Source organism: Phyllostomus discolor, chromosome 6 (assembly GCF_004126475.2).
Source record: "Phyllostomus discolor isolate MPI-MPIP mPhyDis1 chromosome 6, mPhyDis1.pri.v3, whole genome shotgun sequence".
In the NCBI taxonomy this organism is placed as follows: domain Eukaryota; kingdom Metazoa; phylum Chordata; class Mammalia; order Chiroptera; family Phyllostomidae; genus Phyllostomus; species Phyllostomus discolor.
Window position 1 is genome coordinate 129,278,511 of NC_040908.2, and position 26,665 is coordinate 129,305,175.

Below are 26,665 nucleotides of genomic sequence, written 5' to 3' on the forward strand. Positions count from 1 at the left end.
CCCTCCCCCACCCTGGCTCCTCTGATACTCCTGAATATTCCTGGTGTTTGGAGAAGGCTTTTCAAATTATTTTTTTATTGTTACAACCATTTTCTATTGTTCTCACTAAAAACAAAACCAAATAAAACTATTCTAAGTCTATTGTAAAAGCACAAGCTAGAACCAGGAAGTTAGACAGCTTCTTACAAAAAAGAAGAAAAACGTGATCCGTGAGTAAGGAAGATGAGCACCTAAAACATGGCGGCTTGCTGTGGAGGATTCTATGTGGAGGATTCTAGTCGCTGTGAGAACTGAGTGGGGCTCAAACATCACCCCTCCCGAACTGGGGGCCGAGTCCAGAGAGCCAGAGCTCCAGGCGGCTCAGAGAAGCACTTGATTTTACAGGCCAGGCCCCCACTGGGAGGCCAGCAGGGAGGGCTTGCTGCAGCGCCCTGCCCCCTGAGGAGATGACATTGTCCAGGTCTCTGCTGGGATGTGGGGCTGGCTCAAGGTGAGGGGGTGAGTGGACTCTCTGTGAAGTCAAAGTCAGGAGGCAAAGACAAGAAGGCAGGAACAGTTTGTGGTACCCAGGAGCTATCTTCTGTTCACTTTGAATCCTGTCATATTACCTGGCCTGTGTTCGTTCACCCATGCCACAAAGTACGGAGTTGGAGCTTAGCCAACACTGACAACAGGAAAAATCTCTGAGCAACCAAAGTGCACATTAGTGCTCCCTTGCCTCTCCTGCTTCTTCCACATAATCTGTATAACATACTCTCCACCCATGTAAAGTGCACCATTCAATGGTTTTTATTATATTTGCACAGCTGTGCAACTAATTTTGGAACATCTTTTTCATCACCGAGAGAAACCCCATATCTTTTAGCTGGCATCCCCTAGTACTCACCTTCGATCTCCTGTTTATTATTACTTTACACAGATTCAACAAACTCAGTTATCTCACCCTGTGACAAATTTAGGGAAGCAGATTAGCAGTGAGAAAAGGACTTCTAGAGATGGGGTCACAGAAATGATATGTGGGGATGAGGAGCCCAAGCTGAGGACCCAGTCCACTGGGTTCACAAGACAGCCCCATCCTTTGTTGTGGAGTGGCCTTGGGCCAGCTCCTAACTAACTGCAGGAGCTGTTTTCCAGTCTGCACAAGGAGGAAAGTCAAAGGGTCTTTCTTGTGAGAATTAAAGGAGCCAATATGTGGTGTCCAACCTTTTAGCATCTCTGGGCCACACTGGAAGGAGAAGAGTTGTCTTGGGCCACATATTAATACACAAACACTGATGAAAACTGAAGATGAGCAAAAAAAGGTTTTAAGTAAATTTACAACTTTGTGTTGGGCTGCATTCATAGTTGTCCTGGACATCCCTGGTTCTGAAGAATTCGATGCACAGCGTCTCAGAGCAAAATGCCTTGAAGATGGATGATACAGTGAAGACCCCAGAGTCACCAAGAGAACTTTAGGTTACGTTCAGCATGCTCAGATTAATATACAGGAATTATAATTTATATTTTAAAAAGCCACACCGAAGTTGGAAGTTTTAAAAATTAGGGTATGAAGGGGACAGACGTTATCTGAAAAATTTAGCTCTCCAGAACAGCTGCTCCCTCGAGAATGTATGGAGTAAAGTAGATAAACAGATATTTGTTATGAATTGAGCACAGCCCCTCATTTTATTTTATGAAACTTCTTCAGTCGGGTAGGTCACTTGTTGATTCAGGGCCATTGACAGAGGAGCTTTGTTTGAAAGAGTCAGTTTGTCTGCTCTTCACATTGAGAATGGAGCATTTTGACCTCTGGGACCTTTGGGAGGAAGGACAGCTGGGAAGGACTGGGGAAAAGGGGATGGGAGGAGGCAGGCGAATGGAGACCTTCCCTTGGTCTGGAGGGAGGGGGGAAGGGCAGCCGTAGGTGAGGGCTGGTTGTCTGTCAGAGGAAAGTGAAGGAGAAGGCTGGGCTTGAGGCTGCGAGTCTTTACACCTGATGGGCTTCGGATAAGTTAGTCAAAGCTACACCCACCTGGTCAGCTGGCAGGTCACTTGGCCTGCAGGTGCAGGTGGAGCAGTAAGTACTGTGTGGGGGGCGCCAGTGCCCTGCGCATGCGCCTCCTGTAGGCCCCTCATGCAGCGTGCGTCATGGTCAGCTCTTCCCACCTTCTCCTTTTCGGATAGGCTGGGGCCTCTGGTCTCAATCACAGAGAAGGTGTCGGCGCTTCAGCTGTGCTCCTCAGACCTGGGGTCCTCCCTTCCACGTGGGTCAGTGCAGCGACAGTGGAAGCAGTAGGCGCAGATGAGCCTGAGGGGGGTGGGGAGTGCCTGCCCCACCTAATGGCAGTCAGATTCAGGTTGTTAGTGAAACCAGTGCTGGCTTGTGACTCCTGCCTGGAGCCTTTTGAGTACCTCATCTGGAGGGGTAGGCACTGCCAGAGTGACGTGAGTGTGTGGGTGGGAGGAGTTCGAACAAGCCTCCCAATTCTGGAATGTCCCTCTCTCCCTCAGGGAATGATGCAGGGAGTCTTCTCTGGTGCTCCTGCTCCACCATGCCCACCCCCAGTCTGGATTAGGTGTCTGCCCTGGGACCCCGAAATATCCAGGGCTTCTCACCGCACTGACCCCATTGTGTGAGTCTGTCTAGCCATCAGTGACTCTAAGACTCAAATGATGGTCACAGTAAGCCTCTATTGTTGTGACACACGTTGGGCTTCAGGTGGCCTTGAGAGGGACAGAAGCACATGTGTGTGCACATACATATATACACACCCATGGCTGCTTTTCTCGTCGTTGTTGGCTAAGCCTCAGTTGTGTAGGAAGCACACAAGATATGGGCTTATGGTAGGCAGCATTTCTAAAACGGCCCCCAAAGATGTCCCTCTAATCTCTAGACCCTTTGAACATCGACAGACAGCTCTCCTGGATTATGCTGGGCTGTATGGCACCAGTCAGCCGCTGGAGTCAGGGTTATATTTTCTCTGTCTGTCTACTCCAGGGCGTGGCACACGGTCATTTATTGAATGGAGTCAGGTCCATGGGTGGCCCCCTGACTCACAGTATGCGGTTGAGAGCCTATGGGGAAAGGTTTGCTCTGGTGCCCCTCCATGCCTGGAAGCCCTCTGGTCAGAGTACACAGGGCAGTGGGCTTCAGAGTTCCCTGGGAAGATGCTGGCTGTTCTCTAGAAGAGCAAAGAGCACGCTGGGTCTTAACTTGGGTTTAGCATATTAATCAAAAGTTACAATCAAAGGCTCTGGGATGCCTGGTTCCCAGAAGCTGAGGAGGGCTGAGGAGTGGAGCAGGGTAGGGGTGGGGACATGGCGAATGGCAGGGGCAGCCAAGGGCCATAGGGCAGGAGGGGGCATCCGAGCAGCTGAGATGTGCTGTTCATCATCTCGTGTTGACAACCTGGTTGGGGAAGAAGGTCTCTGTGGCCCAGGAGGACGAAGCTGCTCCCTGGCCCTTTGGGCTCCCTGGCTTCGCCTGGAGCTGGTGTCCTCATAGTCCCACATCCTGCCAGCTTTTTTTGGCAGGAGTGTGTTTTTGCCAGGTGAGCCTGTGGGCGGGAATGGAGGGGGTGTGCCAGCTGGGACAGAGTGAGCTGGCTTACTCTGGTGCCCCGGGCGAGCACGAGGTGCAACAGGTGGGACTGTAAACAGACAGATCTTGGCCCATCCTAAGGAAGTGCTTTCTAACAGTGGCAACAGATCATATTCTGTTTACCTCGTGTTTATGTGCCTAGCACTGGCCTGGCCCAGAGTAGGTGCTTGGGAAATGTTTTTTGAATAATGATTGAATGCTGATGTCTTATTCAGAAATGTAGTGAGCTCTCTGTTACTGGAGGTATTCAAGCAACAGCTGCCTTCATGAGAGGGTTGGAGCGTATCATCTTCAAAGCCCTCTGCAGCCAGGAGACCCCATGAGTCTGACTCAGATGACGGTCATGGTAACCCTCTATTGTTGTGACACACGGGGGGCTTCGGGTGGCCTTAAGAGGGACAGAAGCACATGTGCACACACACACACACACACACACACACACACACACAGCTGCTGTTTTCACAGTTGTTGGCTGAGCCTCGGTTGTGTAGGAAGCACACGAGATATGGGCTTATGGTAGGCAGCCTTTCTGAAATGGCCCCCCCCAAAGATGTCCCTCCATAATCTCCAGACCCTTTGGACATCACAGACTCCTGGGGTTATGCTGTGCTTTATGGCATGGTAGACCTCCAGAGAGGGAAGTTCCCGGGTGGGCCTCACCTAATCACATGAGCCTCGGAGCAGGGAGCTTTCCCAGGCTGGTTATAGACGGGGAGGTCAGAGAGATTCGGAGCACCAGCACCACATGCCATGCCTGCCTTTGAAGATGGAGGGGTCTGTGTGCAGGCATGGAGTGACCCCTGCCCAGGCCAGCAAGGAACCAGGGAGCTCAGTCCATGGCCACATGGCAACACCCTAAATGAGCTTGGGAGTGGATTTCCTCTCAGAGTCTCCAGGTAAGAGCTCAGTGTGGCCAACACTTTGATTTTGGCCTTTGACGCCCTGAACGTAGAGCGCAGCCGTGCCCGCCCAGACTTCTCACCTGCAGCGCTGTGAGCCAGCGAACGGGTGTTGTCTGAAGCCACGTGGCTGCGGGCAGTTCGTCGTGCGGCAGGAGGAAATGAACACAGGGCCCTCTCCTTGGGCTCTGTTTAGCTTTCCCAGTTTTCTGAGATACAAGCTTAGGGTTAGCTCTGGTTATTCCGAGTCCTTGTTTAAGGTGAGTGGGCCCTCAGGAGGGGTTGGCTCATCTGTTGTTAAGCCTTGAGCCTGCAAAGTCTGAGCTCTGGCCCAATGAAGTTCACATGTGACAACGGACGCTCACCTGAAGACCACCGCTGGAGCCATGCATGTCTTCAAGAAGGAGAATTCTTTGGACATTAGCAGGTGGATACTGGCTTCCTCACTGGGCAGAAGAATATGGACATTCCTAAGACAATCCGGATGGGGTATTGGCTTAGTCAGCCTTCTGATCATTGGGGGCTTTTTTAAAAAAAAAAAATACCATTCTTACCTGTTGCTCACCTTACATGTCACCTTGCTTGTCCTCGGCAGGGCCAGCCATCAGGCTGCCCCGGCTGAGGCATGTGCAGAAGTTGGCATAGAGATTAAGAACAGTGACCTGGCAGGCATGTGAGTGACACAGAAGCCAGTCTCAGGGGACCCAAGGGAGCCTGTCAGAATGTGACAGGGAGTCCAAAGTAATGAATGGCTCTTCCTCTAAGTGTGAGTGTCCAAACAATGGCCAAGTGAGAACCTCCTTAGTCGAGGTGATGATGGACTGACGGCAGTCTCGGCTCAGTGCCATGTGATGAATGGATGGCAGGCGGGGGGAAGCCTGGGGCCAAGGCTTCTGGAGTTCATTCAGGCTGAGTTTCCCAAACAGCCCAGTGCACCTGTTGTGCAGGGCCACGGGCAGGGCAAAACAGACTCCTGGGAAGTGGCCGCCTCTGTTCCAGGTGTAAACAGCCTTGTCCCCAGAGAGGTGAGCCGCGGCAAGCAGAGGGTGTATGAACAGGGGAAGGAAATGTGGTTCCTGAAAAACAGTCTCTGGGTCTGTGAGAAGACCTGGCCAAGAGCCAGGAAGAAGACAGCTGCTTCCTGTGAGCCATGAGGCTCTCTTAGAGATGAACCAATTTCTCCACACCCTATAGATGTCACAGGTGCCTAGAGAAATGGAGGGGTGTGGTGGGGCACAATTGCCACCAAGTCCTTTGCTGGTGGCTGTCGGCCCTAGTTGTGGGATAAATATCCGTGAGGCTGCTGGGCCCTCTGGCACAAGGTAGGGCAACCGGTCTTCTTGTTTCTAGCATGGGCACCGCGGGGTGGCAATGCTAGGGGACTGCGTTCCATTGGAAGCAGAAGGGGACGCAGGAGAGGAGAGTGTTCAGGGTCTCAGCTCTCTGCTGTTAACTCCTGTCCTGGGATCCCAGGACTTGGGGTGGTGTCATTTGAAACGTGACTACTTAGTTAATGAGGAAGGTGAGTATTTCACAGATCGGCATCGCAAATAAGCATGAGCTTATAGCATTTTAAACCAACCTTGTGCCCACTTCTCCAGGAGTTTGTGAAGTCATATTTTGGTGCCAAGGTGACACAGGTCCAGAGGGACCTGAAGTTGATGCTGAATCATTCCGTTTTTCATAACAGAGACACATGTCTGTGCCTGGCCAGCAGGAGCAGCTGGGAGGGCGCATGTGTCAGGCTGGAGGAAGGAGCAGCAGGGGTGACGGGGGGGCAGGTACCAGGGAGCAGCAGGCTGAGGGCTAGCCACCACCTTGCCTCCTGACTCTGAGTAAGCCGTCTCCCGTCTCCGGGCCCCTGAATCTTTGATGAAACAAGCCAGAGGTTCTGGTCCATCATCATAATGTCTTTTGGCTCCAATACCCCGAATTTCTAACTCTCTGAAGTTCTTTCTAACTTCTGTCTGTGAGCCTGCTCACGGTCCTTCCTGAGACTGGTTGTATGCTGGGACTAGAGTTTGGGTTATCTGAAGATAGCATGCTGGTTGGTTTGACATTGTCCTTACCTCCCCTGTCGTGGGTGGTCTGCCCTCTGTCTCCTGAGACACCGCCTATTCTAATGCTCTGTGTGCAGTGCAGACAGCCCACGGCTATTGTCAGTGACCAAAGGGATGGGTATCTGGATGGCTGTTCTGTATCTTATGCAAAGAGACGTATGTAAGAGCAAGGCACAGATAATTAGATCTTCTTAATGGCAGGGCCAGCATCAGCGATTAATCAGAGCAAAATTCTCCTGCCATGTGCATAACAAGACTCTTTATCACTTGCCCAAATTAGCTACTGATGTCTCCCGCTTCTCCTTGTCCTTGGCTTTTAGAAAGAAAAGTTTCAAGATGATTCGGTCCCAGTCCCTGTCTCTGCAAATGCCAACGCAGCAAGATTGGAAGGGCCCCCCGACAGCCACTCCGGTCATGTCTCCCTCAACCCCTGTGCTCCCTGGAGCACCTTCCCAGGCCATGCCAGCGCTCTATGCCATGCCCGAGTACCAGCGGGTAACCATCAGCGGAGATTACTGTGCCGGGGTAAGGTGTCTCCCCCTCTCCGCTCTCTGTGGACTCCCTGGGGGTGTGTGAGGGTTATTCGTGCCTTGCACAGAGGCTAGGGTCCCTTGGGCCGTTGGGGTTATGCCCAGCCATGAAGCCTGGCCTGGTCTGTAGGTGTCTGGGAGGTAGTGGGCAGGAGGCACAGGAATCGGAGAAGAAGGAGGGCCCTGGCTGAGGATGTGGGGTGTGGGTGTGTCAGGGTGCTGTCCATCCCTTGTAAGGGCTATGGGCTGGCACACCAGAGTCATGGTCTCTCAGTTCTGTATCTTCTCTGACCCTATAGCGCCAGGGGTGTCCAACCTGCGGCCACGGGCCACACGCATCCCAGGGTGGCTGTGAATGTGGCCCAACACAAAATCGTAAATTTACTTGAAACACTATAAGATGTTTTTGTGATTATGTATTGCAGTGTATTTAATATGTGGCCTAAGACAGCTCTTCTTCTTCCAGGGTGATGCAGAGACGCCAAAAGGTCGGACACCCCTGCTAGCCCGTCAAGGAAGGGGCCAGCTTGGGCCCTGTAGTATTCCCAGTCTTTGAATGCAGTGAAAGTCCTTGTGTTGATTCATTTGCCGATGCAGCTCTTCCCACATGCTTAGGCTCAGTACCCTTAAATATAGCCCAGCCCACCCAGTAGGAAGAGAGGGTCTTCAGGAGAAAGTGAACATGCTGATTTGCACACCACATCACTGAGGACGTGCTGATTTCACCCAGTAGGATGATGCATTTTTACTGCTCATTTGGGAAGAGAAATATCATTAAAGTTAGCACTGGGGTTAAGTTTGGTTCTATCTCCCTGGCCCTCAGCCTACTGAGCGTGCCATAGTCGGCCTTGTTATCCTCGTTCCTTTTTCTTTTTAACTGCAGGTTTAGAATATATAGTACACCTGAGGAAGCAGAGCGGCTCACTGCTCTTCTTACACATTTCCCCCTAGCTATGAAAAAATATATATATTATTTGTCCGGTAATAGAGAATCCTTGTGTATGGTATAAGACTTAAAAGGCACAAGAATTTTATCAGTTTTCCAGCCACCCAATTCCCTTTCTTAGAGACAGCCTTGGTTTTTGGTTTTTGTGTGTTCTCACAGACAGCCCGTGTACTTTACAATGAATGTGCACATAGTTTATTTATTCGTACAGAAATGGTAGTTTACTATACACATGACATAAATGAGCCTAGCTTTTTTCCATTTAACAGTGCATCTTGGAGATAATGCCTTATCAATAGATAAAGAAGCTCCTTGTTCTTTTTTACAAATGCATGGTATTTCACTATGTGGATGCACAGTATCTTTCTTCAGCCCCCAGGGGTGGGGATTTTGGTTGGATTGGAAACACTGCAGGCCTTGTCTGAAGATGCAGCATCCTGACCAGGAGCCCTTGGTGTCCACCCAGCCTCCAATGTGTGGGCAGAGCAGGGGACAGGGAAAATCAAGGTGGGCTGATGGCTAGCTGAGTGGAAGGACATTGGCCTGGGGCATGAACCGGCTTCTTTCAGTCAGTCTCCTGGCTGGCATGTCCTAGGGCATGGAGCTCCTGAACCGGGCAGCTGGCTCCAGAGAGCTACAAGTCTGTGACAGGCAGGCTGACCTTGCAGATCTCCTTGGCCCCCAGGGGGGTCTGCTGTCAGGCTACAGGTTGGTTGGTGGCTGCTGGTCCACTGGGGCCCTGAGCACCCTCTCGGACATCTTCAGCTATGGCCTGAGCCTTGCCGCGCTGAGTCCTTCGGTTTTGCAGACAGTGTTTGGCTTCGTTGTTGGCAGGGCTATATTTTTGTCTAAGGTGTTTGTGTCTGCTCACCCGTTCCCGCTGCTCTCAGAAGCCATCCACAGGAAGGACTAAAGTGGAATTAACCCACCTGCATGGGGACACTTGGGGTCAGGAAAGGAGGAGAAGCTACTTACTTAGCAAGAAACAACAAGTAACATTTAGTAAAAGTATAAAAAGAGGCATGGAAAATATATATGCCAACTTCCTTCCTCTGAGGATGGAGTGGTGCGGGGGAGGGAAGAGGGCAAACTTTTAGCTGTATTTGTGATGATTTATTCATTCATACATACAAGAGATCAAAACAGTGATGAAAAATATTAAAATTGCTCTCTCTGGAAGGAAGATACACGGGTGTTTGTCATATTATCCTCAGTGTTTGTCTCTGTGTTTAAAATACTCCAGAACTAAAATGGTTGTTGAACTAGAGCAGAGGAGGACACCGTCAGGCCTCAGCCCTCCCCACGCTCCTCTCTGCCCGTCTCTGTCCCCCCCCTTGGCCGTGTCCCCTGTCCGCTGTTGTGACAGTTTGGCTGCTTGTCTCCCAGGCACATCTGGACTCTGCCCCACACGTCCTTCCCAAACAGCCTGAGATCAGTGAGCTCGTTGGAAGGTGGGAATTCATCTCATGCATCCTTGGACAGCAGGCAGCCCTGGGAAAGCAGACATCCTTGGGCACTGGGAATCACTCAGATCGGACTCTGATTCTGTGACTTCCTGCCGAGGGATTTATCCTCTCCGGGTCTCGGTTCCCCTGTCTGTAAGATGGGTTTCAGTGTGGACCAAATCAAATCTACAGAAAGAGTCTGGCACATGACGTGTGCCAATTAGCACTTGTTGACTGATGACTTGGGGTGATTGACAATTGACCGATGAATCGGAAGCCTGGGGATGGCATAGCAGCACACTGAGCATGCAGGAGTTTTTATTTTTACTTCCAAAGGGCCCATATATTTTCTCAACTGAAAATGATGATACTCACCCTCATGAGGTGTACAGTCCAGGTTTTCCCTCTGTGTGTGCCAGGTGCGGCAGGTTTGTGGTTTAGTCAGCAGCCTTGGGGGCTGGCCTGGAGGTGTGCAGGCTGCAGTACCTGCCTCCCTCCCAGCAGCCCTAACTCTCCTCCTGTGTTGGGGGTCCCTGAGACTACCCCCCGGGGTCAGTGATCTGCCAGGAGGACTCCTAGGACTCAGCACGTAGCTGTACTCTCATTAGGATTTCTTACAGTGAGAGGATCCATAGCAAAATCAGCCCAGGGCACAGGCCCCTGAGGCAGAGTCTGGAGGAGACCCTCTCCCAGTGGGGTCACCGCAACACACTTAATTCCTCAGCATCAGATTGTGACAATATGTGTGAAGCGTCATCTACCACAGAGGCTCATTAGAGACTCAGCGCCCAAAGATCTTATTGCAGCTGGTCACACATCTGCATGGCACATCCCGCATTCCAGGCTCCCAGAAGGAAATTGGGCGTTCAGCCTACACCAGAATGTGTGTGTGAACAGAGTGTTTGTGTAAACAGCGAACCACTCTGATTAGTCAGGGAATGGTGGGAATGCTTCCGAAACCCAAGTTGCCAGCTACCAGCCAAGGGCCAGCCCTGCGGCAGATCTTGCTAAGGACAGTGGTCTCAGGCTGGCTACGTGAACTCTTTTCTGTGCACCTTCTTCTGCAGATCACTGTGGAGGACTACGAGCAGGCTGCCAAGAGCCTGGCCAAGGCCCTGATGATCCGGGAGAAGTATACCCGACTCGCCTATCACCGCTTCCCACGGACCACCGCCAAGTACCTGGGTCATCCACAGGCGGACACGGCACCCCTGACGGAGGTCCTCCCAGGTACGCTGCCGGGCTGCAGGTGGGGTTTCAAGTGGGACACGGCCAAGAGTTGGTCAGGACATTTCACTAGCTGGATATATTTCCCCTGGATGGTGCCATAAGGGCAGGGCCCTGATGCTGGTTTCTCCTACTGAGTTTGCTGGCTTCCCCAAGACTGAGTCTGTGTGTTGCACCCTGCGTGGGGCTGAGCTGTGGAAGTTAGGAGAGAGCGGAAACACAGTCCGGAGTTTGGAAGTTTCCCAGGGAGACAGGCAGGCTCCTGTTGGGTATTTGAAACAACACAGTCAGCGGTTAAATGCCTCACTGGTGGTGGGGTGGGGGTAAGTACAGTGGGCATGTTCCGGGGCAGGAGAAGTTGGTTCTGGAGTCAAACCTACTTCTTTATATTCTGACCTAAGCGCTGCCACTTTCTTGGGCAAGGTATTTCCCCAAACCTCAGTTTCTCAAGCTGTGAAATGGGAATACCAACAATGCCTATCCTCTGGGCCTCCTGAGAGCATTACGTGAAGGAAGGCAGGCGAAGTACTCCGCGCAGTTCTGGCATCTAGTGCGTGTTCGATAACTGGCAGCTTTGTTTGTGCTGCGGGGTTTGGGGGAGGGGAGGTCAGCGAGGGCAGGACGGTTTCTGGAGGGATCCGTTTGGCCTGCGAAGGGCCCAGGAGCAGCAGAGATGGTAGGAAAGTGATGCGAATGAGGACAACAGGAAACCTCAGTACTGAGAGTTGGTGGGGGCACCCAACGAGGGCCTGGTGGTCTGTGCCAGGGCCTGTGAGTGGGCTGCCCCCTGCCCCCTTGGTGTAGCTGGTGCCATCTCTGGCTTCCTTGAAGCTCTGAGACCTGGCCTGGGAGCATCTGTTACCCCTGGGGCCCTGGGTACATCCCAGCCCTTCTGAGGGAAGTTGGTGACACCTGCCACGTTTTGGGAAAGGGCAGACAGGAATGGCTGTCAAATGTGCACTTTATACAGAACAGAGTACCCGGGGGTCCTGGGCATGAGTGTGGTGGGGTGGAGGCTGCGGCTTCACCCAGGCTGTTGTACTGCCTGTGTCCCGCAGGCCACTGGCATGTTTTAGGGACTCCTGAGTGTCCTGTGGCCGTGCCTGATAGGGGCATCTCAGTTCCCAGCTCTGTGCTGCTTCAGCCCACGATGCCTGACATCTGCTCCGAGCACTGATGGGGGACTCCCAGGCAGGGCACCCCACACTGGTTGCTTCCTTTGATGAAGACTCCAGGGTTTCCTCCTGCCTGGGCTGGCGTCTGGGCAGCTGGACTGTATGTGGGGTTGGCTGATGTACAGAGGGGAAGCCCCCAGGTCCACTGCTATTAAGCAGAACCTGTTCCTTGGCCAGAGAGAGAGCCTATGACAAGCCAGGAAAAGTCATCATGAAAATAATGCCCTATAATTTATGAGTCTGGCATTGCTATTTACAAAGCATCTTCCTGTACCCTCTATTGCCACCGTCACAACAGGCTGTTAAGGCAGGGGGTGTCATCCTCAGATGAGCAGAAAGGATCAGAGGTAAAGTGGTTTGCTTAGTGTCTCATAGCTGGGATGTAGCCAGGAGTACTTTTCTGCCTGCCATGGGCTAATTTACCCCATAGTGGTGGGCACAGACAGCTCTGCCATTGGCACTCCCTGCTGTCTGGGACACAAGCCCTGGGCCATGCTCCCGTGGGGAAGGAGCAGGGGGCTTCCTGACCTAGCCCCCTGGCCGCCCTGGGCTCGGGAAGATGTGGGAGGACTGGGGCAGTCGTGCTCCCTGGGTTCCCAGCTGCTGTCCGTTTTATTAGAAGACACAGCTGCCGTTTGAGAATGCCTGGTGGCCCTGAAGTGCCCAGGAGGCTTCAGCTCATTTCAGTTGAATTAAAAAAAAATCTGCCAGCCGTGTTCCAGGGACTGCTCTAGGAAATGGGGATCCAGCAGGGAACAAACACACATATACTACCCAAGATAACTAAGTGAAATTATTTTATATAGTAGTAGGTGCTAGGGAAGCAAAATAAAGCAGGGAAGGGGGTGTGAGATGCGGGGTGGGGGGGTAGGGGTGGGAGGGGAGTAGTTGGGTTTTATATAGGATGACCAGGACAAGCCTCACCGAGAATGTGACTTTTGGGCTCACATGAGCTCAGGAGGTCAAGGGCACTTGGCCATCACTCAATCTTGTTTTGCAGACTTCCACCCTCTCCCACTGCCCCAGGAAGACCCTTACTGTCTAGATGATGCTCCCCCCAATCTGGGCTACCTGGTCCGCATGCAGGGGGGCATCCTCTTTGTGTACGATAACCAGAAGATGCTGGAGCGCCAGGAGCCCCACAGCCTGCCCTACCCCGACCTGGAGACTTACACTGTGGACATGAGCCACATCCTGGCCCTCATCACTGATGGCCCCACGTAAGCCTGCTTTCCCTCAGTCTGCCTCTCCTTGTACGGGTGCTCTCCTGTAGGAAAGGGGCTGGGAGAAGCCATCTAGGTTACCCCTTTGCTCTGGGTGTTCCTGCCCTGAAACCATCCCAGAAAGAGTGGTTTCCCCTTTACCCAGTGCTCTGTGGGTTTCTGCAACAATTCTCCTTCACGGGCTGGCATATTCTTGGAGCTGGTCTCACCTGTCCTCTACATGCATGGAGATGGAGCTTCTGTTTGCTGGTGGCCACCTGCGCACCTTAGAATGGCTGTCACTGCTCCTCCCAGGCACGGTGACAGCCTTGCAGTTACCAGCCTGGGCCATTCCTGTAGATGGTGGAGGAGTGATGAAGACTTGCTTCCGATGTTGGGTTTTCTGTGTTTCTGGAGGGGAGCGTGCAGGGAGTCTGGGAGCTTTGTGCCACAACACCCCTGGGATGCTTGTGGGCTTGGCTTGTACTAACCTGGCAGGAGGTTGTCTTCTTGAATTTGGCCCCTCACTTTTGGGTGAGCATTTAAGCTAATCAGCCATGGACGTCCAGCATGACTGACTGGATGCCGAGTGGCTGTGCTGTGTGTGCCCAGGCAGGGCGAAGGGCCTGGGGGAGGGAGAGGGTGCTGGTTACCCCTGAGGAACTCTCTTGCCCTGCCTTTTGGGTTTTGCTGGGAATGGGCCTGAGGCAAGGGAGGAGAATGGACTTTAGGGGGATGGGCAGGTGGCTCCTGCCCCCCACTGATCTGAGGGCAGATAAGACTTGGGGGTGGGGAGGGCAGTTCCTGAGAGGCTTGCCTCAGGCAGTGTGAGGACCTTTGAGGGAAAGCCTTGAGAGAGGGGGAAAGACAGTGAGGGTGTGGCTGTTAGGCTGAACCCTGCTGGGCACAGGGCCTGGGGGAGATGACCTTTGAAATCCCTGAGACTCTCCTGTGCACCTCTCTGGGGCTGCCTGAGCTACGCTAACGGAGCTGCTGTGGGTGGGGGCGCAAGGAAGCAGATGGCACGAACTGCGGTTGAAGGTTCCGTTTGGCTGTGGACACAGGCGTGTGGCCAGGCATCCGGGCTGGGTGTGGGATGGCGGTTGGCCTCAAGCAGTGAGCACCCTAACCCCGATGGGTTTTTTGCCAGCTGGTGGGGGCACCGGTTTTAGCAGAGATTTGTGTCTTAGTAACGAACATCTCTGCATTCCCCATCTGCCCACAATGCAAACCTCAGAGTTTGGGAGGTCCCTGGGTCTCGGGGTCTGGGGAGACCGTTTGGTCAGACGGTGATTTCTCTGCACGCCAAGGTGGGCAGGTCACGCCTGAGAGCTTGACTGTATTATTGGTCTCCTGGGCAGACGTTAAATTCCTTTCAAAGAATTGAAGTGTCTGAGGGTAGATGGGAGGAAAACAAAAAGAAAGGGTGAAGGAGGGAGACTTCATTGAGTGTCCACTCTGCTCAGAGGCAGGCCCTTCACATGCATAAACCAATTTAACCTTCCTGTTAATTTTGGGCACTGCCAGCTCTGTATTTGTTCATGGGAAGTAGAGGTTCAAGACCAATTGCCTAAGCACATAGAGCTAGAAGTCAGAGAACCTGTATGAGGTTGCAAAGTCAGCTCCACTGCCCTGGGCCAGCTGCCCCCTCATTTCATAGAGCACGTGGATGTGGTTACACAGCTCAGGTGGGCTGCTGGGGAACCTCTTCAAGCCCTCCCTGCTCCATCCTGACCTTCCACCCAGGGGTCGGCCCCTGCACACATCGGAGGTCCCCAAGCTGGAGAGCTTGACTCGACTTCTCCTCACTGTGGTATCTCCCCCTTCCCAATCTGCAGGAAAACATATTGTCACCGACGACTGAACTTTCTGGAATCCAAGTTCAGCCTTCATGAGATGTTAAATGAAATGTCTGAGTTCAAAGAGTTGAAGAGTAACCCCCACCGAGACTTCTATAATGTGAGAAAGGTGCGTTCGTGGGCCAGTGTGCAGACCCCTCCCAGTCACCCTCTCAACCCACTGGCATGTGCGGAGCCCGTCTGGGGTCGGCCTGCTGCGTGGCTTTCCTTGGGCAGGGCAGTGTGATGTGATGTGCAGAAGGAAGACCGGTGTGCTGCCTTCCGTGCATCAGGCCACGATGCCTCCAACAGTGCTGGGTATCCCTGCTGTGTATCTGTTGGAGTGAGGCCCTCTTGCTTGGAAAGTAGACATGACCTCTTGATTGGTTGTGAGTTGAGGCCAGTTATGTGAAGGTAGGGGATGTATTAAATTCATCATGGAGAAAAAAAGGCTGACTTCTTTGGACTTGGGAGTTTGTGCTTTCACTTCCTTTGGGATCAGGCGTGTTTAAAAAGCACATGCTCCCTCTCGGCCCCTTTGAGAGAGCTTGGCCTGGGCTCATGTGGTAAATGACATTGGTCTCTGGCTTTCCCATTTTTTCCCATTTAACTAATACACAGCAAGGCAAGGGATTAGTGCTAAGCATGGGGCATTTGATGTTGAACAAGAGTCACTTCCTCACCATAAGAAGTTCCCAGTCAATGTGACGGGAGCAGCTTTGGGAGAGGCAGGAACTGAGACAACTTAAAGAGTAGGATTTAACCAGGAAGAGGGTGGGGTCTGGGAAAGGAAGCGATGGCATCCCAGGCAGAGGTGACAGCACTGCAAATGCCAGGAGGGGGAGAGTCGTGTTAGAGAGGAGAGGGACGGAGCCCTGGGTCAGCATAACTGCCACAGTGCAGTGTGGCTGGAGCTCAGGTGTAGGGGGAGAGGCGGGGGCAAGGGAGGCTGCAGAGGTGTGTGGGGTTCTGGATCTCGCAAGGCCCATGGGCCTCTCACAGGAAGCAGGGAGTGGCTGGGGAATGGTAATTAGCTGGGAGAGAAGCTCACGGGGAGGAGGATGGGATCAGGCTACCTGCTGGGAGGAGGAATGATCGCACCTGAATCACAGTATAGTCATCTCCTCCACAGGGCCCTTTGTCCCAGATGGGACCACTGGGGGACTGCCCCTTCCCTGGGTCACCTTTGATAGGGAGATCTCGGCCGGGGAGGGTGTGGCTCCCTTGGGCAAGCCCAGCTCAGGCTGGCCACACTCAGCAATGGTAGGCAGGAGGCTCCCTCTGGGGAGACCCCAGGTTCATGTCTGTTAGGCATCTTGGCACCTGGCATGGATTCCCACTTAGACGGAGTCCTTAAGAAATGAGAGCCTGGCTTCAGCTCATGGTCTGTGAGTCTTGTGGAAGTGTTTGGGGATTTGTAGATGGAGGTGAAAGGGTATATGTAGACACTACCTACCTGGCATTTTCACCTTCAAGCACCATTTGTGCTTTTCTGTGAGTCTCAGGTGTTCAGACAGGTGGGTGCCTCAGTGTCTACAGCGGCTCCTCTCAGCCCCGCCCAAATGCACCCTGCATGCCCAGCACGTGCCCAGATGGGTGTCCAGGACCACGCTGTCCTGCCCGCTGTGTGTGAATGCTCTGGGCCTGACGGCTTCCTGCTGCCTGGGTCCAGGGGTCCTTGCTGGCAGCACCGATTCCAACCCCATTTGCTTCTGAGAGGGGGCCCCAGTGGGTGTTCTGGGCCGACCAGCTGCTCTCTGGCTACAGTATGAGAGAGTTCTTGTGGGGTTCTGTTACACCCCAGAGCCTATCCTCAGGGTTCCCTGTCACTCTGGGGTTATGTGCGGTCTGGACAGAGATGGCCTTGACCCCTGTGCTGTGACACTATAACTGAACGCAGGTCTGGCTGCTTGCCACTATGAAAGCCAATACTTGAGGCAGTTGCTGATGTAAAGGAAAGTGGTTTATTTGCAGATCCTGGCCACCTGGAAGATGGGGGACTCGTGTCCCATCTCCATCTCTCAGTGGAGGCAGAGGTGTTTATAAGGAGGGAGAGGGGAAGACAACAAAGAGATCAAGGGAGGGGGCTGAAAAGTCCTCTACGTGCACATGAGCCCAGCCCATTCCGAGAGGGACAGTGGTGGTCCGGTGTGCGTCATCCTGGCTTGGTCATCCCGGACCCATGTCATCCTGGCTTCTCTTCATCCTGGCTCCATGGTTGAAGGCCAGCACACCTCCTGGAGCTGGGATGCCTAAAGGTCGGGGTCTGTCTCTTCTGTAACACTGACATCTAGTGAGGCCTTTTATGTGTTCTCAAAATAGTCATCTTGGAGATTTTGAAGTTTGGATGCTTCCTGGATTGTCCAGTTGTTTTCCTCCCTCATCTTGTGACTCAGGGGAGCAAAGACATACTCTACCCCTGCAGTGTGTCACTGGTGAGCAGGAGGTGATGGCCGGAAAACCCAGGATGTGCTGAGTCATGCTGAGGTGGTTGAGCCCAGCTGTGTCTGGCTGCGCTAAGCCAAGCTGACCTTCCCGTGTGGCCACGTGAGCCCAGCCCATCCCTGAGGTGCCTGAGCCTTTGTAGTGTGCTTTCGGTGGTTGGAATTGTTTCTTTTCTCTGATGTCTAGTGGTCTGTCTTCCTGTATTAATGGCAGGAAGGGCCTTGATGAGTGACATGGGCTGGCTGGTATAATGCTCTGACAGGTTCAGTAGATCAAATGTCTGGCCTGGCATGACTTGGAGATGCCCGGCCAGCATGGACAGCATTCCCAGGCCTGGCACAGTGCCCAGTTAGCTGCAGAAGTAACTGCAGAGTGCAGTGTGGCAGCCAGTAGCACCCTGGCTTGTGAGGCTGCTGCCACCCTCCTGGGAACCTCTCTTAGGCCCTTTGGGTGCTTGGAAGGGGAGCCAGAAGGCCCACTGTGACCTTAGGTTGCCCTCAGCTTAGCTAGGGCTCTGTTTCTTTGAAGCTGGTAGCTGAAGGGAAGGCTCTGGGGGTCTAAGAGAGGTCAGTAGGTAGAGTGGGATTTTGTGGGCTCTCAGTGTTATATGAGGATGTGGATATTATCAAAACTACTGGAACCTATTATACCTGTTCATTTGTTTTATTCATCCATCCATTGATTTCATTAATACATTGTATCAGGCTCTGGGGATGGTGCTGGAGGCTTAGATGCTTCTGACATGGTCCCTGTCCTTGAGGAGCTCCCAGTCTAGTGAAGGGGCAGACGGGAAAATAAGAGTGGATCAGGAGGACATGCACAGCACAGAGTCTGTGCTAGGTTCCCAGGTTGGGTGAGGGGGAGGCTCATCAGCGGTGCTTGGGGGGTTGGGACTGGCTTTCAAGTGGAGGCTGCAGGAAATTTCCAGGTGGATGAGAGCCATGAGTAAAAAGGAAGGAATGCTGGGCCGAGGGAGTGCACGGGCAACGCGGTGTGGGATAGCCTGGTGCCTGGGGCCCCTGGAAAGGCTGTGTCGTGGCTGGAGCAGAAAACAGGGCGGGGCAGGGCAGAGGTAAGGCTTGAAGTCAGCCTTGAATCCCAGGCTAAGGAGCTTGAGCTTAATCTCAAAGACATGAGGGGCATTGATGCTGTTTTGTTATGAGGAGAGTGGCTGGATCCAGCCTACAATTTAAAAAGATCTCTCGATGCTGGAAGGAGGGGGATTGGGCAGCAAGGTCAGAGGAAAGGAGACCAGTCCCAGCGTCTAGAGAAGAAATGGGGAGGGGGCATCAGGCACCGGTGGGGGCCGCCTCCCCGGCCCAGAAGGTGCTGAGGCTCTGTGCTCCCCCTCAAGGGTTGGGAGTCCCACCTGTTGTTGCCAGCGGAGGTGCCCCGGCTCACGGATCGGCGGGCTCTGTGTTGCAGGTGGACACGCACATCCATGCGGCTGCCTGCATGAACCAGAAGCACTTGCTGCGCTTCATCAAGCACACGTACCAGACGGAGCCGGACAGAATTGTGACCGAGAAGCAGGGCCGGAAGATCACTTTGCGGCAGGTGTTCGACAGCCTGCACATGGACCCGTATGACCTCACTGTGGATTCGCTCGATGTCCACGCGGTGAGTGAGTGGCTGCCCCGGTGCCTCCGGCGGTCCTGGCTGGGGACTCAGCCCCCCAAAATGGAGCCACGATTGTGCTTGGAGAGAGGCTGGCTGTGTAAGCAGCTCCTTCCCTTCTAGCCATGGAGACCATGAGGGATCATTTGGCCTCAGCACAGCGGGGCTGGGAGCAGCCCTGGGACAGGGGACAAGAGTATGCCACTTGGAGTCAGCAGGTCCCAGGTCTAATTCCACTTCCGTCACTGAGGAGTTGTGTGCCTGTAAGCAACTCACTTACGTTCCTATTTCCTTGCCTATAAAATGGTGAATGCCACATGCCTATTGATATTCCCAAGTTATTAAAATACTAAACAACAGTGCAGCTACTATAGGAAACAGTATGGAGTTTCCTCAAAAAGTTAAATATAGCATTACCATAGAGTCCAGCAGTTTCAGTCCTAGGTATGTTGCCAAAAGAATTGAAAGCAGAGACTAAAACCGGTACTTTCATCTCAAGGCTTCTAGCAGCATTATTCACAATGCCCCAAAGGCAGGAGCAGCCCAAGTATCCGTCAATAGATGAATGAAAAAACAAAATGTGGCCTGTCCGTGCAATGGAGTGTTTCTCAGCCTTCAAAAGGACAAGAGTCTGATATCGGCCACAGTAGGGATGATCCTTGAGAACATTACACTAAGTCAGAGGAGTCACATCCAAAAGGACAAATAGTGTTTGATTCCATTTGTCTGAGGCACCCAGAACAGGCAAGTTCGTGGAGACAGAAAGGAGAGTAGAGGTTGCTGGGGGCTGTGGGGAGGAGAGAATGGGGAGTTCTTGTTTAGTGGGCCCAGAATTTCAGTTTTACAAGATGGAGAGAGTTCTGGAGACAATAGATGCACAACAACATGCATGTGTTTAATGATACTGAACTGTGCATTTAAAGTGGCTATGAGAGTAAATTTTGTGTTATATGTATTTTACCACAATAAAAGAATGTGTTGAAGAATGACATAAGGTGGAAGCAGTGCCTTCTGACGTCTAAGCAGTAACAGGACACATGTTATGGATTGTTCAGTTGCTTAGTACTCTGCTCACTCGGCCGGCTTTGAGCCACAGTAGCTCAGGCCACAAGGCCCCCTGCCTGGTCCTCCTTCACGGAGGGCCTCACAGAAGGACCCAAGGCTGACCGGGAGAGGGCACATGGGCCTGGCCCCAGGGCATTCTGAGAGTTTATGCAAGAACTGATGTAGGAGACATCTTTCAGCGTGGCGGTGTGCACGACCACCTTGCAAAGGCCTGAGAAGGAAAGTGCGTGGTGGCCGCAGAACGGCGTGTTGAATCCTGCTGGTGGCCTCCTCTCTCTAGGGCCGGCAGACATTCCATCGCTTTGACAAGTTCAACTCGAAATACAACCCTGTGGGGGCCAGTGAGCTGCGGGACCTGTATTTGAAAACTGAAAACTACCTGGGAGGAGAGTACTTTGCTCGGATGGTCAAGGTGAGTGAGCCCTCAGCCTCTCCAAGCCCTCCTCAGCTGCCTGACAGCATCGGAGGTGGGGGCCGTGTGTGGCCTCCTTGTGGTCTTCTCCTTCCCGAATCCCTGTCCACCCACTGTCCAGCTCCGGCGAGGCCGAGGTGCTCAGGGCCCAGTGCTCTGGCCCTGGCCGCCAGCTCCTGAGCTGGGCAGGCAGGTGCTGCGTGTGTCCACTCTGTCCGCTGCAGGCAAGGGGAGGGGGAGGGTATCTACTGTGGGAGCACTCACCGTCCAGCCTTGCTGCCCTGTTTGCAGCCTGCTCTTGGCTGGGAGCAGCTTAGCTCCATGTGGAGCCGTGTCTGCTGCCTGGCCTGGTTGTGCACGTGATGGTGCAAACCCAAGGCCTTTCTCTCCTGGAAGGAGCCTCTACTGAGGTGGGTGAGTACATACTTGGCAGCAGATGAGGCCTCCCCAGCCTGGGTGCCGGTGGCTGAGGGAGCTGCAGGATTCAGCAGCTGAGGTGCTGTTGGCCTGACCTACGCTCTTCTTGGTGCCAGGAGGTGGCCCGGGAGCTGGAGGAGAGCAAGTACCAGTACTCAGAGCCCCGGCTCTCCATCTACGGCCGCAGTCCAGATGAGTGGCTCAGCCTGGCCCGCTGGTTCATCCAGCACAAGGTCTACTCACCCAACATGCGCTGGATCATCCAGGTGCCCCGGATCTAGTAAGTGAGGTGGCCCGCTGTCTGCCTGAGCTCTTTGGGGCCCCGACCTGTCCTGTGAGGGCCATTGAGCCTGCACCCTGCACTGAGCGGTGGGACCTGTTCCAGTGCCAACTGAGGCCTCTTCTCCCCAGGGATTTTCCTGTAGGAAGGGGTGGTCACAGAGTCTTTGTGACAAGTTCTTACTCTTTAAAGAACATGTATGTGCAAATGTCTGGCGGGAACTGCTGCCTGTCTTCTTCTCACTGCAGGATGCGGATGTCCTTTTGGGTGAGTGGCCTCCATTGCTGGCCCTCTCCCTGGATCTGACTCAAACCACTACTGCCCTCCCCTGTCTGGCTGGTGTGGGGGTTCATGGCCCTGGACAGGCTGGGGCTTGTGGTTTAGGGGAACTGAGCTGAGTGGCGGAGAGTTTGGATCACTGAGCGATAGGTGGACTCATCTCTCAGGCCCTTGGTCAGCTGGAGCCCCTCCGCCCTTCTCCCAGGGTGGCCTCTGGCTGGAGAGGGCTCCTTGATGGGTTGGGTAGGTGCTGAGTTCGCCAGCCGGTGCCTGGTGTTGCAGAAGTTGTGGGGTGGTTGGAGAGGAGGGGAAGGGCCTGTGTTCAGGCCACACCTCCGCCTTCACTCTGGGTGTTTGAATGGTGACACGAGCTGCCCGAGGAAGTGACTGAGGTCAACCTCAGACAGGCCAAAGGGGTTTTCGGGCCCACCCTGATCATTGTCTTCTCTTTCCCCAGTGACATATTTAGGTCAAAGAAGCTGCTGCCAAACTTTGGGAAGATGCTGGAAAACATCTTCCTGCCCCTTTTTGAGGCCACAATCAACCCCCAAGATCACCGAGAGCTTCACCTCTTCCTCAAATATGTAAGTGGGGGTGGTGTCCCAGCGGAGTGCTCGATGGTGGAGTGAGGAGAGGACTCCCCGTGGGTCGGACCAGGCTTTCCTCCTCCGATCCTGTCCCTGCTGTGCCCCAGGCGTGGCATTGCCAGGCCCAAGAGGCTGAATTCCTAAAACAGCACCTTCTCCCACCTGTCTCCTCAGAGGCGGCTCTGGGGGTGGGGGCGGGTGCTGGGGCAGGGCTGCGGAATCAGCTCCTGGCCGGGTGGGGCTGGAAAGACGGGATCCTGCCCCAGCAGCACCGAGCAGCAGCCTCTGTCTTCTTTAGAAAGGCAGACATGTCAGCTCTCCTGCTTTAGAAAGACGGTTCTCACACCTTAAGCACACAAGCCCCACAAAAGGTATTTACCTTCCATGTCTGGTTAGTTATGGGAGAGAAGGGATGTAGGAGAGGCCAACCAGAAAGGGCATAAGGGGGCAGAAGCTGGTCGCTTGCTCTGTGTGCCTGGCATGGAGGTAGCTGGAGACAGTGAGAAGCAAGTTCAGTGTCTGGGAGAGGTTACGGAGATGATTTCTGACAAGGAGGGAAGCAGGGAAGATGCCGGAGGGCTGAGGTCTTGGGGTGGGGTGATTGAGTGTGTGTGTGTGTGTGTGTGTGTGTGCAGGAGCTACCAGGAAAGGTTTGAACACGCTGAGGGACATCGTGGACTGTATGTTTTAGACAGAGGCCATCCTGGCTGCTGTGTGGTGAATGGCCCGGAACAGTGGTGGCTGGAGGTGGCAGGAGGGGGCAAGATAAGAGTCAGGGGCCTGTTCCTGCAATCCGACAGATGGCAGGGCTTGAACTCGCCGTAACAGCTCAGTTATCACTTGCTGCTTGCCCCGGTGGCCCATACCACGGCACGATTGGGCTTCAGCCTCCTTACTGCCCTACTTTACACCGTGGTTGGTGTTAATAACACTCAGTGTTTGTGTTTGCTGTATGTCAGACCCTGTGTGAAGTGCTCTCTGGGGATTGTCTCATTTAATGCCTACATCAGCCCTGTGGAGCTTCCAGCTCCAATGTGCGCACGAGGAGATTAAAACTAACAGGTGGCAGAACTGGAACTCATCATATCCAGGTGCCTGAGTCCCGAGCAGGTGCCATTATCCCCACACCATACTGCCGCCTAAGTAAGAAACCTGTGGCGTGTGCAGGAGGCAGGCCGGGGGCTCCAGGCAGAGTGGAGGGCATGGGTGTAGGTTGGCGGGACCCCGGCAGAGCCTTCAGTGATCTAGAGGGAAGAGCCTCGGGGGCCTCCCAGTGCCTGGCTGTCTTGGGGAGTGGATAGTGCTCCTTGCAGGGGCCGTTGCTCACAGTGTGGGAAGAGCAGACTTAAGGAGGAAGGGGAGAGTTAAGGTCCAGTCCGAGGCCCTGTATCGGTTGGTTGCAGAACCCAGGAGAGGGGCCGACATTACCCGCTGCCAGGCCCTGAGAGCTCTGGTGAGGCCTGGAGCTAGTGAGCGCAGAGCAGAACTTGAGGTTCCCCCTGATTCCCCACACCCTGCAGGCCATACTGAGACTATAGCGGGGACTCTTCTATCAACACATACAGCTCTGTGACAGGGAATATTCTGGCAAGACCCTTGTGGTTCCTTGCTCCTTTGGGAGAGGAAGCTGACCCGGGCTTGGGCTGAGAGCCCCCACCTCGTTTGGCAGGTCGTGGAGTGAAGTGGGCAGTCTTTCAGAAGCCCCTCCCCAGAGCGCTGCTGTGCGTGAGTGAAAGGAGGGGCAGTTAGCAAAGCTGCGTCACAGGCAGGCCATGAGCCCGTGTCCTCATAGGTACATTTGTGGTCAGGGCCTGACCTCTGGTGGTGAGAAAGGTGACGAGGAAGCCTGAGACTAGGGTGGGGCCCCCAGGGTTGTAGTCTGGGCCCCAGCTGACCTGGCCCAGAGGGCAGTTCCCAGGGCGGAGCTGGCGAGCAGAGCCGCCTCCTCCCAGAACCGTGCCTCAGCCTTCCAAGGGGCCACTTTGAATGGGGCCCACCTTGGCCTGTTCGAGAAGCTTCCAGGCTATTTTTTCATATTTACACCTGGGACATGCCCTAGGGCATTCTCCACCTACAGCCCCAGAGTCCAGACACTGAGCCCATTTAGGCTCAGAGCCTGGTGGTCTCCCATGAGCAAGCTGCTTGATCGCTTTGGCTCTGGTTTGCTCACGGCCAAGCCCTCCCTCACAGGGTTGCCCTGAGGATTAAGTTGGTCGATGTGTGGTAAGTCTTCAGGTGGGGCCTGAGGTATAGTAGGTGCATGGAAAATGCCTGTCCCCTTCCCCCTCAGAGGGGTGGTCCCTGCTGCTGATGGCAGTGGCTGCCCTACAGCGCTGGCCTCCTCCTTGGCACAGCAGTGGGTAAGGCTGCCTCACTGTCCACCTGGCCCGAGTGTCCCCTTGCCATGACACAGGGGCTCAGATTCTCCAGTCTGGCGTCCTGGGTGCCTTTGGAAGCCCTGGAGGCATAGATGGTGGCCTCATGCCCACTCTCCATCCTCGGGAGTAAGGTGCCTCAGGCTGACCCTGGGCTCCCAGCAAACCTGAGAGGCCTGGACTCCAAGGCCTCTGGCAGCTCACTGGCCTAAGCTTGATGCAGGACCCCTTGTCCCTCCCAGGTGACGGGGTTTGACAGCGTGGATGACGAGTCCAAGCACAGTGACCACATGTTCTCAGACAAGAGCCCCAGCCCGGACATCTGGACCAGTGAGCAGAACCCGCCCTATAGCTACTACCTGTACTACATGTACGCCAACATCATGGTGCTCAACAACCTCCGCAGGTGGGTGAGCCGGCCCTGCACTCATGGCCACGGGCCCTCAAACCTCAGATCCAGGGACATGCCCCTGCCGATTACACGGGGCCACCCACACATGCAGTCACGCCCACTGCAGACACAGTCCATCATGCATCCCACGAAGCCAAACCCTATGCCCCACACACACATTTACATACATCCACAAACACCTACACATGCACCTGTCCTCCCCTGATGTGATATACAGACGTGCAAACACACGTGCATGTCCACTTACCACCACACCAGGTGTTCACACATGCAATTATTCATGAAACAAATTATGGTACCTACTACGTGACAGGCCCTGTCCTGGGCACTGGGTGCATATACACTGGGAACAAAGTAGACTAAACCTGTGTCCTCATGGAGCTGGCAGCCAGCGGTCTCGCCTGCACAGACTCCCGCCAGTGCACACATGCAGGGGAGGCACACGTGGCTGGGGTCGGGTGCCCAGGGCACAGGACACTGAGCCACCCATTCTCCTCGGGCTTCCACCCCTGCTGGGCTGTGGGGCTTCACTAGCTCAGCCTCTCCCAGGGCTCGTTTGTGGGGGTGGAGGTTTTGCAGGGGACTCGCTGAAAGCACTCGGCTTGGTGTTGGGTGGGGCCAGAAAGTTTGGACACGGAGCCTCTGGTTCTGGCTCTGCCACTGACCTGCTCAGTGGCTTCTCTTGTCTCACGCCACCCTCTGGGTCCTCTGTGTTTGTCATTTGCATAACAATGAGGTTGGACTCAGGGATTTCTCACGGCTTCTCTGGCTTTGAAGGTCTGTGAATCTGGGTTGCAGGCCTGGCGAAGAGAGGAATAGGAGGAGTGGGCGGAGGATGGGGCAGGGTCTCTTTCTCCCATAAGGCCCCCTCTCTGTTCCTCAGGGATGGCGTCGCTTGTCTCTGAGGCATCTGGGCCTGGCCTCTGCATTTTGGGACAATTTCCAGGGTGTCCTGGGTCAGCTGTGCTCACTCTGCCATGGGTGACTGTCTCCCCTGGAGTAGGCCCTGAGCTAGGACCCCTGCCTGCTGGGTCCTGGGCAGTGTGGCCCAGGAGTTGTTGCTGACGCAGAGCCTGCCTCACTTGTTCCGCAGGGAACGAGGTCTGAGCACGTTCCTGTTCCGGCCTCACTGTGGGGAAGCTGGCTCCATCACCCACCTGGTGTCTGCCTTCCTGACTGCCGACAACATCTCCCACGGGCTGCTCCTCAAGAAGGTGACCGAGCCGTTCACAGATGCTGCCCTTCGCCCCGTGGTGGTGGTCCTGCCCTGGGCTCCCCTGGTGGGGGGAGTGGGGTCTCCTGGGTTCCTGTTTGCCCTCTGGGAGCCTCTGGCCAGTGGAGCCTTTTTCTGGGCTTGGCTGTCTGTAGTCGTCTTGGCTTCATATAAAATTATAGAATATAACACAATTTGGGTTTCCAGAACATGAAGAGATGGGGGGAGAAAAACCTATGTTGCTATTGCTTTCATAGAAACAGCCACTTACAGCTCTTTAGTTTTTCCAGTTCCAAACTTTTTTCCCCCAGAGCGTATTTTTAAATGCTTATTATAATAATGAACACAGATTTTTGGTTCCTTTTTTTGTCCGTTAACTTTATGTAATGAGCATTTTTCTGTGCTGCAACATGGAAGGATGGCCTGCCATTTGGATGGTTTGTAACTGATTCGACCAATCTCTAGTTGTTGGGCAGAGTCCCAGCTTTTCCCTGATATAAATAGTGCTACTGGGAACTCTGCATTGGGTCTTCTCTGTCATCTGGATCACTCCCGCAGGGACGGTGTCTGCTCGAACTGCTCCCCACTCTGGTCCCAGGGAGGTCTAACCACCGGGCACAGTTCCATGCGGGGTGGGTACTGCACTGAAAAGCCGCTCTAG

At 54.0% G+C, this 26,665-nt stretch overlaps 1 protein-coding gene across 10 annotated transcripts in view; it reads left to right on the forward strand.

Moving 5' to 3' along the window:
- AMPD3 (adenosine monophosphate deaminase 3) overlaps nt 1-26,665 on the forward strand; it is a 56,187-nt gene that overhangs the window by 13,211 nt on the left and 16,311 nt on the right. For 8 of the 10 annotated variants that reach the window (XM_036029015.1, XM_036029016.1, XM_036029014.1 and 5 more), the window contains exons 3-12: nt 6,860-7,064; nt 10,528-10,690; nt 12,863-13,082; nt 14,903-15,032; nt 18,773-18,967; nt 20,310-20,441; nt 20,975-21,138; nt 21,875-22,001; nt 24,622-24,785; nt 25,885-26,005. In XM_036029015.1, the coding sequence (XP_035884908.1) occupies nt 6,860-7,064; nt 10,528-10,690; nt 12,863-13,082; nt 14,903-15,032; nt 18,773-18,967; nt 20,310-20,441; nt 20,975-21,138; nt 21,875-22,001; nt 24,622-24,785; nt 25,885-26,005 (1,621 nt within the window). The remainder of the gene's footprint in view (nt 1-6,859; nt 7,065-10,527; nt 10,691-12,862; nt 13,083-14,902; nt 15,033-18,772; nt 18,968-20,309; nt 20,442-20,974; nt 21,139-21,874; nt 22,002-24,621; nt 24,786-25,884; nt 26,006-26,665) is intronic. The other 2 variants (XM_036029018.1, XM_036029017.1) reach the window with 2 other exon arrangements.